A 16,868-nucleotide genomic window follows, 5' to 3' on the forward strand; every position below is an offset into this window, starting at 1 on the left:
GGAATGTGTGTTTAGAAGTATCCATTGTAAGTTCGGGATATTGGGGCTTAACGGGATGAGGTTTTAATTTTAAATGTCTCTTATGACAACAGCGGATATGCATCGGAACAGGATACAAAATATTATTTCCTTACAGTTTTCTTTGCTCAAGAGAGTCTGTATTTCTTATATTATTGTTTTAGCCTCAGGTGCAGAAGAATTTCACACCAGTACCTACCCAGTTGCACATCATGGTAGATTAGACATCTTAAATCATGAGCCTAACCATGAGCTTAAGAGCTTATTTAGTCATTGTATGGTTTTCATTGTACAGTGAGTTTGTCCAAAGATAAACTAAAGATGATGTTCTTCACACAATCTAGTTCTTTTTAAGAGGATTTAAATGTCTTTAAATGAGGAAGAACTGAACAGAACATAGGCCTGTGAGTCAGCTAGACTCATAAGCCCATGTTCAGCTATTAAAACTGTTGGTGTCATCATGACACTCTGATAAGATCTGGCTGTACTCCAGTTAAGCTGCATTGTTCTGTGCCTCACTGTACCAGCCTGTAACTGTGTTGTTGTCTAAAGGAGTTTTTTTTTCTTGAATGTTTTTCTGCTCATAATGTTTTTTCTTGAGGTTAAAAAAAGGTTAAAACTTTGTCAGTGGCTCTCAGAAATGTTCTGTCTTTATCACTGAGCAGGGTCATTTGTTTTACGTCTATACCTTTATTTTTTTATTTATTTAGTGATTATAAAGCCACTGTGGGGGAAAAAAACAGCAATAGCTTCCACAAATATCCTTTTTCCCTCACTCATACACACACACACACACACACGTAAGTGCTCCTGTGCCAACTGAAGTGGCCACTTGCAGGTGGCGCCTTCAATTGAGAGAAAAGCTGAAATCTACCACATAATGGTTTAATGGCCTGCTGCTCTTAGTAGAAAGAAAGGCTAGAATTGTTGGGCAGTAACTTTCCCCTGTGATGCTGAAGGATGTTTTTGTGCAAGCTTGTGGTTGGGGTGTGTTTCCTGGGGTGGGATTTATGGTTATGGGCTGTGGATGTTTGTGTAGGACAGTGGTCATGGAGAGTGCTAGATTAGGCACTGGAGCTCCTGCTAGCAGGGGATGTTACTGCTGCTGATTGGGTCAGACTCTTGAAATTTACAGCTGTGGGACAGGAGACAGGCTTGCAGCAGTGAATGAGCCAAGGCCAAACTATAAAGGGTTTTTTTTGTTTTGTTTTTTGTAGAGGAACAAAACCATCTACTGTATGTTGTTTTTCCCCAGCTCTGACTTTAGGAAGACAACAAAAACTTTGTGCCTGTCCCCACAAGTTCTTAGTCTATTCGTTTTACATGTCTAAAAGCATCAGTCATTTCTCTTGCCCAAGACAACAGTTTCTACAAACATTTATCAAACAGTGTTATTTAGCCAAGTAGGTGGAGATTAATTCTCACTTCTGTACTACCAAGTTCTCTAGGTGAGGTCATCACATACCTGTGCCACAAACCTCTGTAACAGTGCCAGGCATTCATCGTTCTTGTGATCATAACAATAGCCTTGAAGATGACACTATTAGTTCATTAACTGGCTTGAATCATTCTTCAGACAATAAATAAATGAATAAATAAATATTTCAAATTCAAGCATTTGCTGCACTTCTCTAAAAATCATCATCATGGATTTTGGACAGTTCGAAAATGTCACTTTATGCTCTTAGAAATTATGCTTGGCATTTTCCTTAGAGTTTTATAAACATGAATAAGGGTGCAAATAACAAAAATTAACAATAATAATGATAATAATAAGAATAATTCAAGTCTCTAATCAGAGAAATTCAAGAATACATGTAATGAAGTGATGCCCAGACCTTACTCAGTGTAGTTCACTATTAGTCCGAGAGCAGGTAGATGTTTATGGGCTGCCCACTGTTTACTGTCTTTGTTAAGTCTGGGGCTCACTTTGTCTCCAAACAAGGCATGGGAAAGAAAGAGCAGCACCCAGCAATGCTGTGTTTGTTTAGGCAGAAGGGGAAATTAGTGTTTAGAGACGGGATCCTGACAAAACAATTCCACCTATTCCATATCAAGTTGCAGGCAGCTCAGTAATACCAGCAGAGTATGATACAGTGATGTTTTCTGGCTTAACAGTTTGCTGTTGAAGACATTTGTGTATAATCTCTGCTTGGCTTATTTATTTCTATCTGTGGGAAACACGGAAACAAACAAGTGGCCGTTGGAGGGGGAGTATTTGGGTTGATGGCTGATTCACCAATCAGAACAGTGTGTCATCAACCTGGTATGTGGCACACAGATATACATCTGAAACTAAATCTGAAAATCATCCGCTGCCGTGCGGTGTGAACGTGTCACCTTTCCTTCTTGAAGAAAAGAACGAAAGGTCTTGGTAAAGCCCTGCAGCTGTTTCCCAAAGCAGCGCTGTGCCACCAGAGATCCTGAGGCTTGTTTCATGTCGAGCAGATCGCGTGTCCAGACAGGCCAGTTGAAAGCTTGTTGTTATCAGTGGGGGGAGCAGAGGCTGTAACCTCTGTCAGGCCACCTGAAGATTTGGATTAGATTGGTCTCTGCAACCACTACACTCACAATGAGCTTTATTAGACACAATGGGTACCCACCTCCCAAACACACACACATGCACGCATGCACAGACACACACACGCGCACACACACACACACACAATAATCTGCGAGGCAACATTAATTTAAAGGCCCAACGTTTGAGCTGCTGTATGACGTTAAAGTCAAGTCACCACAGACCTGCTTAGACATTGTACTCCGGAGCACATGTTTTGAGTATTTAGGAATATAATGACATTATATATGTGGGTGTTTGCAACACACTGCATAGAGATTTGACAGCAGAGAAGCGGATTATTCTGAATGAGTGGTTTGAGAACTTTTTATTGCCCTTCTTTTCCTGGTCACTAGTTTTAGATTAATTCCTTTACCACTTTTCACTCTACACCCATTGCATTTTTCAACCATGTTATTTAGAATCGATTAGATGAAAAAAGGCTGCAGATGTTAAAGGACTTTCAGATTAAGTCCAATAGTATGGTCTTGTTTTCACAGCATAATGGACACTGAGGAAAATCTTTATCTTTACTAAGAAACAATAACAGCTATTGGTTTGGCTTTTTATTTGTTTCAAGTTCGTTTGAATATTATTTAACCATCCAAGTGGCCAATACATTTAGAACTAATTCTAGAAGCATGTCTACCCAATATGCCATGATGTTATAGAGCTTAATTAATTTATTAGCAGTTTATGACATTTTAAAAGCAACAGTACCAGCTATTTCATGGTTGCAGTCTTAATTATGCATATGTATCTGCATTTTCCTCTGTTTAAATATATTTTCCTAAAAGAGAATGAGATCTTGATCTTGTAGGAAGTAAATGAAGTAGACTAAGCCTTAAGTGTGGTTGGGACAACACCAGCTCATCCCACCACTGTAAAGAAAGACAGGGGAGGTTTGAGAATCACTGAGGTAGGTAGGGGGTCTTCCTTTAAACAATGTGGCCTGGCTGTATGCCTCAACCCTGTCATCTCTACCAGAACAATGGAGTGGCCCCCACAATCACCAGCGAATTTCCAGTAAGCTTTTTGATGCCATTGTTGTGACAAAGCCACTCATCCACTGCTTTTTTTTTTTGCTAATCAGCTTTCTGACTTGTCTCATGCTGCAGTAAGCAAAGATACTCTTATACAATTTAAAAAAATAAAAAAAGAAGCAACAATGGTAAACACTGACCTTGCTTTGGCAGCTTTATTCATGTTCCTAACGTTGAAAAGTCTTTTTGGTTATATTTTTATTTGCATTTTTTGGGTGGAAATTAGCTGCAATTTAAGTAACCTCTCTGGGCCCAGACTATACTGGCAGAAAAAAGGAAAAGTATGTGTAGCTTGGTCAGAAAATAGTTTAAGTATTTTTGCACAGATGGAATAGTATAATGTCTGATATTTTTATATGCAGATTTTTTTTCACAAACCCTTGACTGAAATGTGGAAACTGTTTTTGCTTGCCTATTTATATTCCAGCAAAACAATCCAGCAGGTTTCGCAGGTGTGGTGCAAAATGTTGTTTCAGTGGATTTATGAAACTCTTCTCTCATCAGTGTAGATGCTGTCTTTATTTGTTCATGCTCGCTGGCAATATGTTTATCATTAATTGAGATTGCTGGCTGCTATTTATACATTTGTGCCATTCCAGTGTAATGTTTTAGCTCTGCACAGTGCCACATGTCTGACAGCAGGCAGTGCAGCAGTAAACAAAGGATGAAAAAATGCCTTTTTTGGCTTCAAGTATCATCTTGTAGATTGGCTCAGGACATTTGTCCTTGCTGCCACAACATCATGGCTATTGTTATTTCCTCACAATTTCTGCCCCCTATAGTGGTCTGAAGAATAGATTAGTCTAATTAAATTCTTTTCTTTTCAGAGGAAAAGGAAATGGGTGATTCTCATCTACACTACTGCTGTGATACTGTAACAGAACCTTCAGTCATGTTCCACTAGTGTCATGCTAAGTAAAACAATTCTCAGGTGTGCATCTCATTAGGACTGGCTCTTATATGCTAATATATGACTCACACATGCCTTTGATAAGAAAATCTTCAAAAGCCAGTGAGCTAGCCACTCAATCCCTGAAGGGGGTTGGGGGTTTGGGGGTGGTTAAAAGGAAGTAAAGGGTGCTTAATGAAGACCTATCTTCAATAGGTGGACTTCAAAGTCTGTGTTGCAAGGTCAGGGCCTTGCACCTTGGGGGAAATGACCAAGTGAACCACCTGCTGTAATGGACACCTTTTTGTTAATCCTTGGGTGGAACCTTTGGACAGGGTATGAGGGGCAAGATGGACCATGTTGTTAAGCCATTTATATTTTGTGAATGATAAAAAAACAGGTCTTGTTGTTACTAACCTAACCTTGCCATTCTTCTTCCTTAGTCTCTTTGAATTTCTTTTAATTAAATTCAGTGTCTGTTTTTCTAGTCATTAGTTAAATGTCACAGATGGTGAGATGTCGAAATTTCAAATGGTCCCTTTTACATTTTTTACACCAGCCAGTTGGATTGGTGTGTGTGTGTGTGTTTAAAAAAAGAGTAGGAAGTGCAACAAAACCACTCCCAGACTTTCTTTTTCACTCCCTCTCTAATTCCTTTTAAATTTCCAATAAATTTTGTCTCGCCTCACCCTCCTGACTGCTAGTGTAGCTTTGATGAAGAACAGATGAGTTTCTTTTCTCAGCCGGTGCCCCTGCTTCTTCCAAAACAGTGAGTTAAAGATGAATTCACCTATTGTGTGGTGAAGCTTACAGGGCTTCTGGTGATTAGGTTGGATCAGAGCAGGACTCCTCTCCTGTTGTTGCTGTGTTGTGTGCATAGGTTCTTTGTGTCACATGATTTATTGTTTTTCATGCTGACTTCTATTTTTCCCAAAGTGCTCAGCTGTCTGTTAAAACCCTGTCTACGACCACTTGGAATGATGTAGAAATGAAAAAAATCAGAGCAGCTATGGAATTAGAAAGAAGACAATCTGCGGGTAGAAAAATTCTTGGTTAGATACGCAAAACTGTTCTTCGGCTTTGCGTGGTTTTACAGGAAAGAGATACCTTTCATAGCAGTGATACACTGATGCAGTGTGATAACATAAAGAAAAGAAAGTACAGGAGTAATCAGATTGCATTTTGCACATTTTTTTTCATGTCGTCATCTTGGGTAACTTTACTGGCATTCAAAATATCTTGCAGAATCCCCCTTAAACAAAACATTCTATGTTGCTAACACTGTGTAGAAATTTCATTTCTACATCCTTGTCCACAGAAAGAGCCCTATGACTTGTATTCATTTTACAGATTGTATGGAGCACAAAGTCCTTCCCAGTACTGTTGCACTAACCATTCCTAATAACTAATAATAAATATTAGATTTACCTGTCCATCAGGACTGAAATAATGACAGAAACTATAGATGGATTTTTGGCTCATTTCTGACTATAAAAACACACAAAAAACACGTCATCATTTCAGGATTCATCATCTCTCCATGTATATGAATATTAAAGTTGTGACTGAGACAGATTAACCTGTTTACAACATATACCTCTTCCGTTGTACGTGTTGTCACTCTGCCTGGAGGAAGCAGAAAACAGCTTGCATCACAGCAGTTTCATGCAACCGAGATCATTGCTGTCACAACCACAAGCTTCTGTTTTCCACCTTTAAACTGGTAGAGACACAGCTATAGACACTGATTAAAAAAAAAAGTTACACAACGTACAGTTATGTGAAAAAGAAAGCACACCTTCTAAGGTTTTATACGTCAGGACATAATAAAAAAAATCTAGTCCTTATCACCCTCAATAAATACAACATCAGATGAACAACAACACAACCCATATTTGCAGAACAAATTGTTTATGCATAGTTTTATTTGTACCATAGGTATCATATAAAAAAGTTATACTCAGATACTAAAAATTGTTATCAGATTAGATATTCATTTACAACAGTATAGATAAAAAACAGTCCCATCTTTGCCTCCTCCAGCTGACACACAGCTTTACCCAGCATGAGCAGACAGAAATAAAGCCCTTTCCCGTAACTTGCAGCTGAGCACATGAATACTGGGCAAAGCATCTCAAAGTTCCTGTTTTGACAGCATCCAAGTATTAAGCAGTTATCTTAAATGGTAATCTGACCAGTGCACACCTTAACATTAGACATTTAGCTATTAGCAGTTATCAGATTGCCACATTAGTTGTAGGTTATAAGTAAGATAGCAGGTAGCAGCTGTGGCGAATTAACAAAACAATGGCATTAGTGGTGGCACTAAGTAGCACTTCCTCTCTGGCAGTTCCATCCTTTGTCCAGTATATCCACTAACCTTCTATTGCACATTTCCAACCCATCTCAACCTTATTCCACTTAGTTTGTCTTAAAAAAGCTCAACCTGACCTGTCACACTGATATACACATTTTTAATCTTGCCCCTCCTTTTTACTCCTAACTAAAATCCCAGCATTTATTTAACTCTGCCACCTCCAGCTCAGCGTCATATCTTTTTGTCAGTACCATAGTGTCCAAACCATACATCATACCAGCTCTCACCTTCTTGTATACTCTTCAGGCTTGCGTCACTCTCTTCTTTATCTCTCTTGTGGATGGTTGACTGCACGTATTTAAACTCATCTACCTTCACTGCCTCTAGTTCTTGCATCTTTGCCTTTCCACCTGCCTCCCTCTCATTTACACACTATCTATTCTGTCCTGGTTCTACAGACTTTCATCCTGTGTCTCCCAGTATATAGCACCCATTGTAGTCCACAGATACCATGGAGACTCCAAACTGACCTCATTTTTCAGCATCGCCTTTGCAAACAAGAAGGACGTCAAAGCGAATCTATGATATCATCACACCCTCACTTTGAATCCATCTGTCACTGCTACCGAACACCTCACTGCTGTCTTGCTGTCCTAATATGTGTCCTACATGACCTTGACATGCTTCTCTGACATGCTTCCCTTCTGATCTTATCTATATTTCTCCCCACAACACTCTCAAAGCAAACATCACATTTGTATAGCTGTTTCTCAGCATGAAGCTACAGTATACTGCTGCTCAATAATCACTTCTCTCCTACTCATCTGCATAACTCCACAGGCATGTTATCTGGGCCAACCAGTTTTCCACTTTTCATCGTCTTCATAGCTACCTTTACTTCCTCCTTGCTAATCCTCTGCGCCTCCTGATTGACTAACTCCCTCTTTCTTTCATTTTCATCATCCTTGACTTCTTCAAATCTTCTGAACACATTCTTCACTTGTCAGTAAATTTCCATCTCTCTATTAATCATCTATCTATTCTATCTATTAATCCAGCTCTGCGTTTCAGTCTCTCTGCCTCACTAATTGATAAAAGTCATTTTCTCCTTCCGTGTCCAGCTTTACATATAATTCGCTATAAGCCTTTTGCTTTGCCACACCTAGGCTCCCAGTACTCCTGTCTGCTTTTGCCATAAACTTGACTTTCACACTATTTCTTTGCATTCCTTTGAATATTTTCCTTCCCTTCCACATTCCACCACCCAGTTTTCTGTCTTTCCTTAAGAAATCCAGAGGATACACAAGATACCTTTGTGGTCGTTTCCCTCACCATTTCAGCGGTCCTTTCCCAGTCATCTGGTAACTCCTCCCTACCACACAGAGCCTGTATCAACTTCTTCCCTGGACTCTGGAAAACATTCTTCCTTCTTCGGATTCCTCCATTTAATCCTTGCTTCTGCTTTCATTCCTTCTCCTTGATTTCTATCTTACTAAATCTATTGATCAGGAAAAAAAAATTACACCAGTATTGTAATCTTTATTTTTCTTTTAAAAGCTTCTTTAAAAGCTTCTTTTTATTTTTTCATTAAAATTTTCCCTATAGTATTGAAAATGGCATCATAGCAACACTACTTTGTACATAGAGGAGTTCATGGTCAGATCAGTGCTTGCAAAACAAGCCCCTCCACTACCATGCTTGACAGTTAGTATGGGGCGTTTGTGTTGATATGCTGTGGTTGGTTTCTGCTGAACATTGCGGTATGGTCTCATCTGTCCAAAGGAAATCGTTCCAGAAAGCTTGTGGTTTTGTTCAGATGCAACTTTGCATTCGTGAGCGGTGCTGCCATATTCTTTTTAGAGTGAAGAGGCTTCCGCCTGTCAACTCTTCCAAACAGGTCATACTTGTTCAGTCTTTTTCTAATTGTGCTGTGATGAATTTAATATGCTAACTGAGGCCTGTAGAGTCTAAGATGTAGCTTTTGGGTTTTTATGCAGTTTTTCAGAACATGACGGACTCTTCATAGTTTCCAAAAATATTTTAAAAATATTTGTGAAGTATTGTTTGTGACACTGACAAAGGAATGCCAAGAATTAACGTGACATAACTAACTTTAAAATGCAGTGTAATGGTGCTCATTTTGACTAATAGATGAAAATGTGTGATTCGTCTTGTTATGTTCTCAATACTTTCATGTGTTCTCCTTTTTTTTCCCTCAGAGAATTTGGAAGGTCTTCAGGAGGTGGTGCAGCAACGTTTGGCGGAATTAGTTCGCATCCTCAAAATTGTCATTGGCAAACACCAGACGCTCAACTCTTCTGACATTCTGGGAGCAGCTGGCACAGTTATTGCTAAGGTCAAAGGTGAGTAGTTTCTCGCTAGTATGCATGGATGAGACACACAGTTGAACTTGCACACTGGCACCCAGATGATGGTCAAATATAGATGCGTGGAATCTCACGATTGTAACACTGATGTCAGCATATGGGTCTACGTCAGTCTCTCAGATCGGTGTGGCAAATACGGTGCTGGAATATTACACTGATCTCTGTTTGGTTAGGGTCGGCTTGGAGAAATGTTGCTAAAAGCTCACACTGTAAGAAGTTGTTATTCCTTAAGCAACAGATCCATTTCCTGTCTCACAAATGAACACAAACAAAGGGAAGCTCAACTGAGAGGTTAATCTGCTGGAATTGAGATCCACTGCAAGTGTAGTTCTTCTCTTGATTTGAACTCAAGATAGATATATACATATTTCAGCTAATGTGGAAGCCTTCAACAGAACTGATTGTCGATCTTTACAGTCGCATTTGTTCTTTGTTTTTACCTGTGTTGTAAGGTGTCTGGATGTCTGACAGGTCACCTGGCTTATCTCAATATTTGTGTTGTGACCTAATCCTTAAAAACACTCAAGAATGCCTGTTTGTAGCCTGAGTGTTGCTTTGACAATGATGAGAATACAAAAGGGAAACAAAATAGACAGATTAGCCAAAGAAATTATAGGCACTGTGAAGACTGATCTTTACTGATGGCATGAGTCATAAGGACAAAGAATTACACCAGCTTAGTTTAGACATATTTATGCAGCACAAAGATTCTGAATAGCTGCAAAAAATCTATTTTTTTTCTTTTATCTCAGTTAGAGAGTAAATTATACATATCAGATTGATTAAAACATTAAATGACTTCGTTGATGTAATTTTAAATTTTAGAATATGTGCTGTCAGTTATATATTCTAAAAGCTATAGCTATATTTTAAATATCAGAAATTTTCTAAAAGAAAGATGAAGTATAACTGAAGTGAAGAGAAAGTAAGCACTAGTGTGAAATTCATATCCATACCCTGATATGAGCTAAGTTGGGTGGATCCCTAATTAGAAAAATATTTCTCAAAATATTTTTCACGTCCTGGCTCTCCCTATGGTAGCTGGGATTGGATCCACTTTTCCCACAACCCTGATGAAGACAAGCGGAAGAGAATGGATGAATTTTTGAATTTTAAAAACCTTAACTATTTTTAAGTATTCAGTAAAACTAAAACTGGACAAGAGTACGCATGAATCAAGACCTTAACCAAGTTCATTGAGTCATTTGGTACTTGGAGACAACAGTTTCTTTCTTTAGAAAAGGCATTGCTTAGTTGTGGTTGGACTAACAGTTCTCCAGTTAATGCCACTGCTGAGATTAATGTGGTTTAAAAGCTACGTGCTGTGACAGAGTTATTTTTTAAATTGCAATGGTCCACTTATTTATTTAATTATTTATTGTTGACCCACCTGCTTTGGCTGCTTAACAAGAGATGGAGGCCCATGGGGAACTACATTGCTCCACTTCTCTCTGAAAACCCTGGCAAAACCAGCATGCTGACACGTGGAAACCAGGGCATGTAGTGTAAGATTGAAAATGAAAATAAAATCAACACTTCTGTCTGATGTCAGGCTTGTGTCATTCTGTACATGGCAGTGTGGTGTTGATCCTTATGTGTAAAGCTCTGCTATAGAGTGTTGCATTAAAGCCAGTGCGTTCATATGTAGTTGAGTTTGGAGTTTGCCTGTCCACAAGGGGGTGCCTTATGTCAACACTCTCCCTGGATGAACTGTCCCTAATGGCCAGTAGGTAACACAATACTGACACAGGCTGCTAGCCAGAGGATCGAAAAGGAGAGGTTGAAAGAGGGATGAATCAGTTAGACATCAGATGAAGAGTCAAAGGTCTGGATGATAACAGGCCTTGTGTGCCTCACTGTCTTCAGACCGTGTCATCTCTTCGCCCATGTTCCTCTTTGAAGCTTGGTCATGGCACCTGGAGCACTGGGACAGCTGCCAAAATTCACTGGGAAAAAAAATTCCTCCTTTCTTCTTCAAACACATGGTTGTCTAACCTGTTTCATGTGTGATATGATCTGCTCATGCTCTTACTGTTGTTTTTCTTAATTTGACGCTGTGTCGAAAACTTGACAATGTCAGAAACATGTTGTGCTCCAGTTCAACTTTTAGCCTGTGTCTTTGTGTGTCGTCACAAAGATAAAAATCTTTTTCACAGACTTTCATTGGCTCAGAACAAACCAAGTCAAGCGTTCTTTCCTGGTCACATTTCGTCTATGTGTTCCTTTTCCCCTCCCACTACTGAAAACTGCAGGGCATTGCAATAAAAGTGTTGACTTCCTCAGCTTATTGAAATTCTTTCCTCGCTTTCTGCTCCCCTTTGTCTATAAATATGCTTACAGCTGAAAGAGTGTGTTTGTCTAAAGGAGTCAGTGTTGTGTGTTCGTGACAAAGGCGATCTTATGTCCCTGTGCTCCTTATTGTAGAATGATTAAATTGATTTTAGGAAAATGTGTTTTTTACTGATAATGGATTCTGGGTTTTTTGGGGGATTTAAACACAGTTGTTGTTTTAGTTTTACCTAGTAATAGAGCCAAGTAACGTTGGTGATGTGCTTCCAATAGAAACATTGAGACATCTAAAGTCAGAATGATACACCAGCTTTAGCATACTTTTTTCCTGAGCTAATGTTCCTACTTACAGCTAAACCATGAGAAAACAATGGGTCCTGCACTTGAATGATGCAGTTTCCATATTTCAGTCATGACAAGGGGGGCTGAGCTCTGGAATCATTGTTAAAGGACCCACAGGATGTCCTGAGGAAGAACTCCGCGCTGAGTTGTACGCTAGCATTCAGGGCCAGTGAGGTGCACGGCAGGGAGGTTCGCACCACACCTCCTCTCTTTTTGGTGTCCTCGAGTGTCTCCCTGGAAAGTGGGGTTGCCTCTTCAAGCCAGGATGCCGTGACTTTTCTGTGCTTCTTTATAAGCTGGGACTTAATAGTTTATGCTTTTACAACTGGCATGGATGGAGATTACTCACGATGAGAAAATGAAAGCACAAAATATAGAAAGTGTTCTCGAAACGAGATCTGTTTAGAGATTTTTGGTCCCAGTTGCTAGACAACTGAGGCGGCAAGGAGAAAAGGTAAGTGTTGAATATATCGCTACATGTCATAGAACTCAAGCTGTGTGAGTGTTTCCTGTTGTGGGGCAGACAGGAAGTACTCAGCTCAGTCAGATTTCACTGACTGTGCCTTTAGCTGTCCTGATTATTTTCTGCAAGCGTGTTCTTGCTGAGTTAAGTGTTTTATGAGAAAGAAAGTTCTGTGTACATTTTATCGAAGATTTTTCAGTCTTGGATGGATTTCTAGAGTCAAAGGACATTTTGCTGTTACCAGATCACAAAGGAAGGAATGAGATTGTGTGCATGTGTGTAGTTTGATTATTTTTTGTGAATGATCAGCGTTGGAAGATGGCCCCAGGGATATTAACACCTTTAAATGGAGGAAGAATTTCTTTAATTGTTTTTGTAAATTCTTTGAATATCAACCTCTGAAGACTTTTGAACCTGCTCCAGGAAGACATTTTGATTGGGTAGGGAGATATGCAGGCTGCACGTCATTGCGTTTGGCTGCTTCTACTCTTAACACGGTTTTTAAGCTGTTCTTGTAACATTTCTATTAAACCTCTTGACCTTGTGTTACTGACTTTTTATACATCCTCAAGTATGTCAGCACTTACTTGAAGCCACTTAAACTTATAGAGGCGTAAACACTTCCTGCAAAAGCCTAACTATGATCTTAGAGGCTTACACGGGTAAAACAAGAACAAATGTGCTTGCCATTGTTGCTTTTTTAATACTAATTTTAGAATTTTTTCACAGGTCACTCATTTGATCTGTTTGGCATTTGTTTTTTGCTTTGGAGGCTATGAACTTGTCATCTAGCCACATACAGATTCAGTTGTATCAGTGCTATTGTTGATTGATTATGTATACAAAAGCTGGTTTGTAATTCCATTTTGTTTGACCAGAGTTCCTGTATGTCACTCTCCACAGCTGTTAACTTCTCCACAACCGTGAACCCAGAGAATAAAAAAGTTATATTTGCCGAGATACACACATCCATTGACACTTTGGCATTCACATTCGGCAATGTGTGAGTACAATGCTTGTTTACTTTTTTTAACCAATACTGGATTTTATTACTTTTTGTGTTGTTGTCAGGAAAGTTGGGCTGACTTTAGAGCTCAAGACAGCAACTTATTGGTCTTGTGAAGCTATAATTGTCTCTGTCATGTGTTTTGAATAGCAGGTTTGGGCTTTGTTCTGTGTTTTTGGTGTAAATACTATCTGTCAGAGTTGCTTTGTTATTGAATAGATTGCATTTTTGACCACAGGCGTTTACATGCTTCTCTTTTAAACTGGATTCTGACATATATGTATATATGTACACAATTATATATACCTTTAGAGTTTCTGACTTCCTTATGGGAGATGTGGACAGCAGCCCAGGGTTGGGGATCGCCCAGAAAAACAGAAGCAGGGTGAGACACTATCTTCCTTTTCCCAGCTTGCACAGTTTCCATATATCTTTTCTAAAGCTTTGTTTTGACGGTGACAGTTTTCAAAGGGGTGCACTTAAAGCAGCAATTTTACCCCGCCCCCAAGTAAAAAAGCCTCAAAGACTTGCTTTCTGTATTTAATTGGGTTGTTGAAATCCCAGCTGCCTCTGATGTCTGACTTTGATTGTATGTCTGCTGTTCCCTCCTTATAATCTGAAATGTCTTTTTCACAGTCTTCTGACAACCTCTCTGTGGATCCCGAGGGATATGTTTCAGAGAAAAGGGAGCTTGTGGGTAAGTGTTGTTCACGTTTCATCATTTATCTCTGCGCAATGAATATAAAATAAAACATCACCCTGATATGTAAGAGCTATTAATGGCTTCCTTACCAAGCATTTAATTGTTGCTGTCAGAGCAGCCTGAAGTGTCAGTTTGTGTGTTAGCAGAGTGATTTAGTGTTTGGACTCTTGAGTGCCTGAGGTAGACCCGCCTTAAAACCTCTGCTTCCACCCCTGTTATTTCTGCTGCCCTTTTCATACTACATCCTCATTTTTCCCTCTCCGTCCACATATCTGACATTCCTTGCCTGTTAAAGAGTAGTTCTGTGTGGGATGGGAAACACATGGGATTTGTGTTGAATCAGATTCCGAGTAGCTAGAAAAGGTTGTAAAAAGAAAACGCTGCTCTTAGACTATTTTAAAAGATGCCTAGTCCTTTCATATCGACCTACACTGACAATGCCGCTGACCTCGTTGTTTTTCTTCTCCCTTCATTTACCTCCCACACACACACACGTCTGCTGGATAGTAAAAGTGAGTTCCATCAATCCAGCATTGAGATATTTTAGTCATACTACTAAACATGTGGATTTCTCTTCTGTTGACTTTACAGGCTCAGAAGTGCCACAGCCACGAGAGGAGGAAGTTGACTTGACCTTGCTGAAGAATGACAGTGGAGTTGAGTCCGCCCTACTCTATGCCAAGACCTGCTCCAAGTACATCAAAGATCTTCTGGCCTGGATGGAAAAACGGCTAGCCATGGGTGAGACTACTGACAGTTTATTAGGTTGGAAACAATGGATTACTGCACAGGGCTTAGGACATTAGATTAGATTTTTTTTTCCAGAAAGAAAATGCTGCCAGTATAAGTCCACACCATCTGCACTGCAAAAGGCAGATAAATAGAGTTAACAGTAAAGTATATAACTGACCCATGGACAAAGCTAGAGGAGTTTTTGGAAAACTGTTTCTGCTGTTATATTTACAATATTATTTGTCTTCCTCACACTCAGGGGAAAGCTAGATTTCAGAAGAAAAACTCTTTCCATTTAGACTTCTCAATGATTAAAATCATTTTAATGTTTTGCTCAAAATTATTTGTACATTTAAGTAATTCAAAAAATAATTTCTACCACGCCTTATTGTCAATAGGCCATTCTTTATTATATATTAGACAATTACATTAACAAAAAGTAAGGCAGTAGAGGGCTACAAATTGACTAGGGTTCTAGAGGCTTTAATACTTCATACAGAATTTCCTTAAGGTTTAATAAAGTATTATCTATTTATGAACTGTATGTAAATATGTTTTTGTTGAGTCATTTCTTATTAAGCAGTCTTAACTAATTCTCAATTTTTCAGATATTGAGAATGCTAAAAGCTACGTCAAAATGGCTGAGTCTGCAAAAACACTGGCCAATCAAAAGGTAACTCAGTAGCCACGCTTTAAAGCAATATTGATTATATTGGCTGGTTGTTAGGTCTTATACAGTAACCCCAAAGACTCATGTATACATATTTTTTGTTTGTTGAAGGACTACATGCCATTCAGTGACCTCTACGTTTCTGCATTCAAGAAAGACATGGAGTACAACCAGCTGCTTATTCAAACCTCCATGACTCTTCAGACCAATAAATTCATGCAGGTAAGAGTAACGAGAAGTAAATTATGGCCCTTCACCACTTTATCTTGTCCCTAACAAAGAACATCTGTTGGGTTATTTCATTGCATAAAATAATCTGTAAAAGTACATTAGTTTATAAATTGTGTGTTCTTTGCCTCGTTTTTATTAACAAGTAATACTGAAGTGTAATTGTTGACTTTCATTTCTTCTCAGCCTCTTGTGGCTCGCAAAAATGAACTGGATAAGCTGAGGAAAGAAATCAAGGAGCAGTGGCAGAGGGAGCAGAAGAAAATGGTATTTACAGAATCACTGTGTAGATGTTGTTTGATAATTACTCGTAGCTAAGTAGAAGAGCTCCACTGTAGTGTTACAGACTGGTGAGCTTTCCACAGAGCATGTTGCAATGTTATCAACCTGCCAGGAGATTAGTCATCAGTGACTGAGGTGGTGTTTCTATTATAGAAAAATGTCAAATTTTCTAGACAATGGCAACAAACGAACTTCGGTGTGCCTTTTCAAATGCAAAGCTGATCATCCGCCAAACGTATCTGATTAAATTTATGATAACTTTTGAACACATATGCCACATTTTAATCACATGGTCTTTGTGGCTGATCTGTGTGGCTTTGGCAGCAAGAGGCAGATGCAACCTTGCGAAAGGCACGGGTACTGAAGACCCAGAGGAGGGAGGAATACCAAAAAGCCCAGTCAGCAGCAAGTCGCTCTCAGGAGGATCAGTCTAATGCTGGGAACAAACAGCTGGAGAAGAAGAGAAAGCTAGAAGAAGAGGCTTTACAAAAGGTGGGCGGGAGAAATGAAAACAGAAAAAGTAACTGGTGTCAATATTTTGTGGCATTATTTGGTATGGACAGTAATTTTTCTGTGCGCATTTTTTCTCTGTCCTTATGCTATTCTCTGTCCATTGTTTTGGGTAGGCGGAGGAGGCCCAGGGCCAGTACGAGAACTGCATAGCTGACGCAGGGAGCAGGAAAATGGATCTGGCTAATGCGAAGAGCACTATCCTGACTCAGATCCGAGAAATGATCTTCCAGTGTGACCTCACACTAAAAGCTGTGAGAAGCAGTTTATATTTCTGAAAGAGTAATTCAGACTGTACAATCACTGTTTTAAAAAAAGCGTATATCTTATATGTAGACCACAAAATGAAACTGTAAAACTTAAATATGTTATCACTTTCAGTTTAACTGACAAACCTTCACAAAAGCTGGAGTTCTGTTTCTTTCTGTG

At 39.2% G+C, this 16,868-nt stretch overlaps 1 protein-coding gene across 3 annotated transcripts in view; it reads left to right on the forward strand.

Annotated features, from left to right (window-relative positions):
- Positions 1-16,868, forward strand: part of LOC309693280 (rho GTPase-activating protein 29-like) — a 31,432-nt gene that overhangs the window by 5,171 nt on the left and 9,393 nt on the right. Inside the window, exons 3-12 of one of the 3 annotated variants that reach the window (XM_082512354.1) lie at positions 9,047-9,190; positions 13,212-13,311; positions 13,627-13,699; positions 13,951-14,011; positions 14,609-14,758; positions 15,358-15,422; positions 15,531-15,641; positions 15,834-15,914; positions 16,254-16,421; positions 16,556-16,693. In XM_082512354.1, the coding sequence (XP_082368480.1) occupies positions 9,047-9,190; positions 13,212-13,311; positions 13,627-13,699; positions 13,951-14,011; positions 14,609-14,758; positions 15,358-15,422; positions 15,531-15,641; positions 15,834-15,914; positions 16,254-16,421; positions 16,556-16,693 (1,091 nt within the window). Of the gene's footprint in view, positions 1-9,046; positions 9,191-11,981; positions 12,300-12,381; positions 12,749-13,211; positions 13,312-13,626; positions 13,700-13,950; positions 14,012-14,608; positions 14,759-15,357; positions 15,423-15,530; positions 15,642-15,833; positions 15,915-16,253; positions 16,422-16,555; positions 16,694-16,868 lie in introns of those variants that run through there. The other 2 variants (XM_082512355.1, XM_082512356.1) reach the window with 2 other exon arrangements.

The sequence above is a fragment of the Aulonocara stuartgranti genome, assembly GCF_965226115.1.
Source record: "Aulonocara stuartgranti genome assembly, chromosome: 18".
NCBI lineage: Eukaryota > Metazoa > Chordata > Actinopteri > Cichliformes > Cichlidae > Aulonocara > Aulonocara stuartgranti.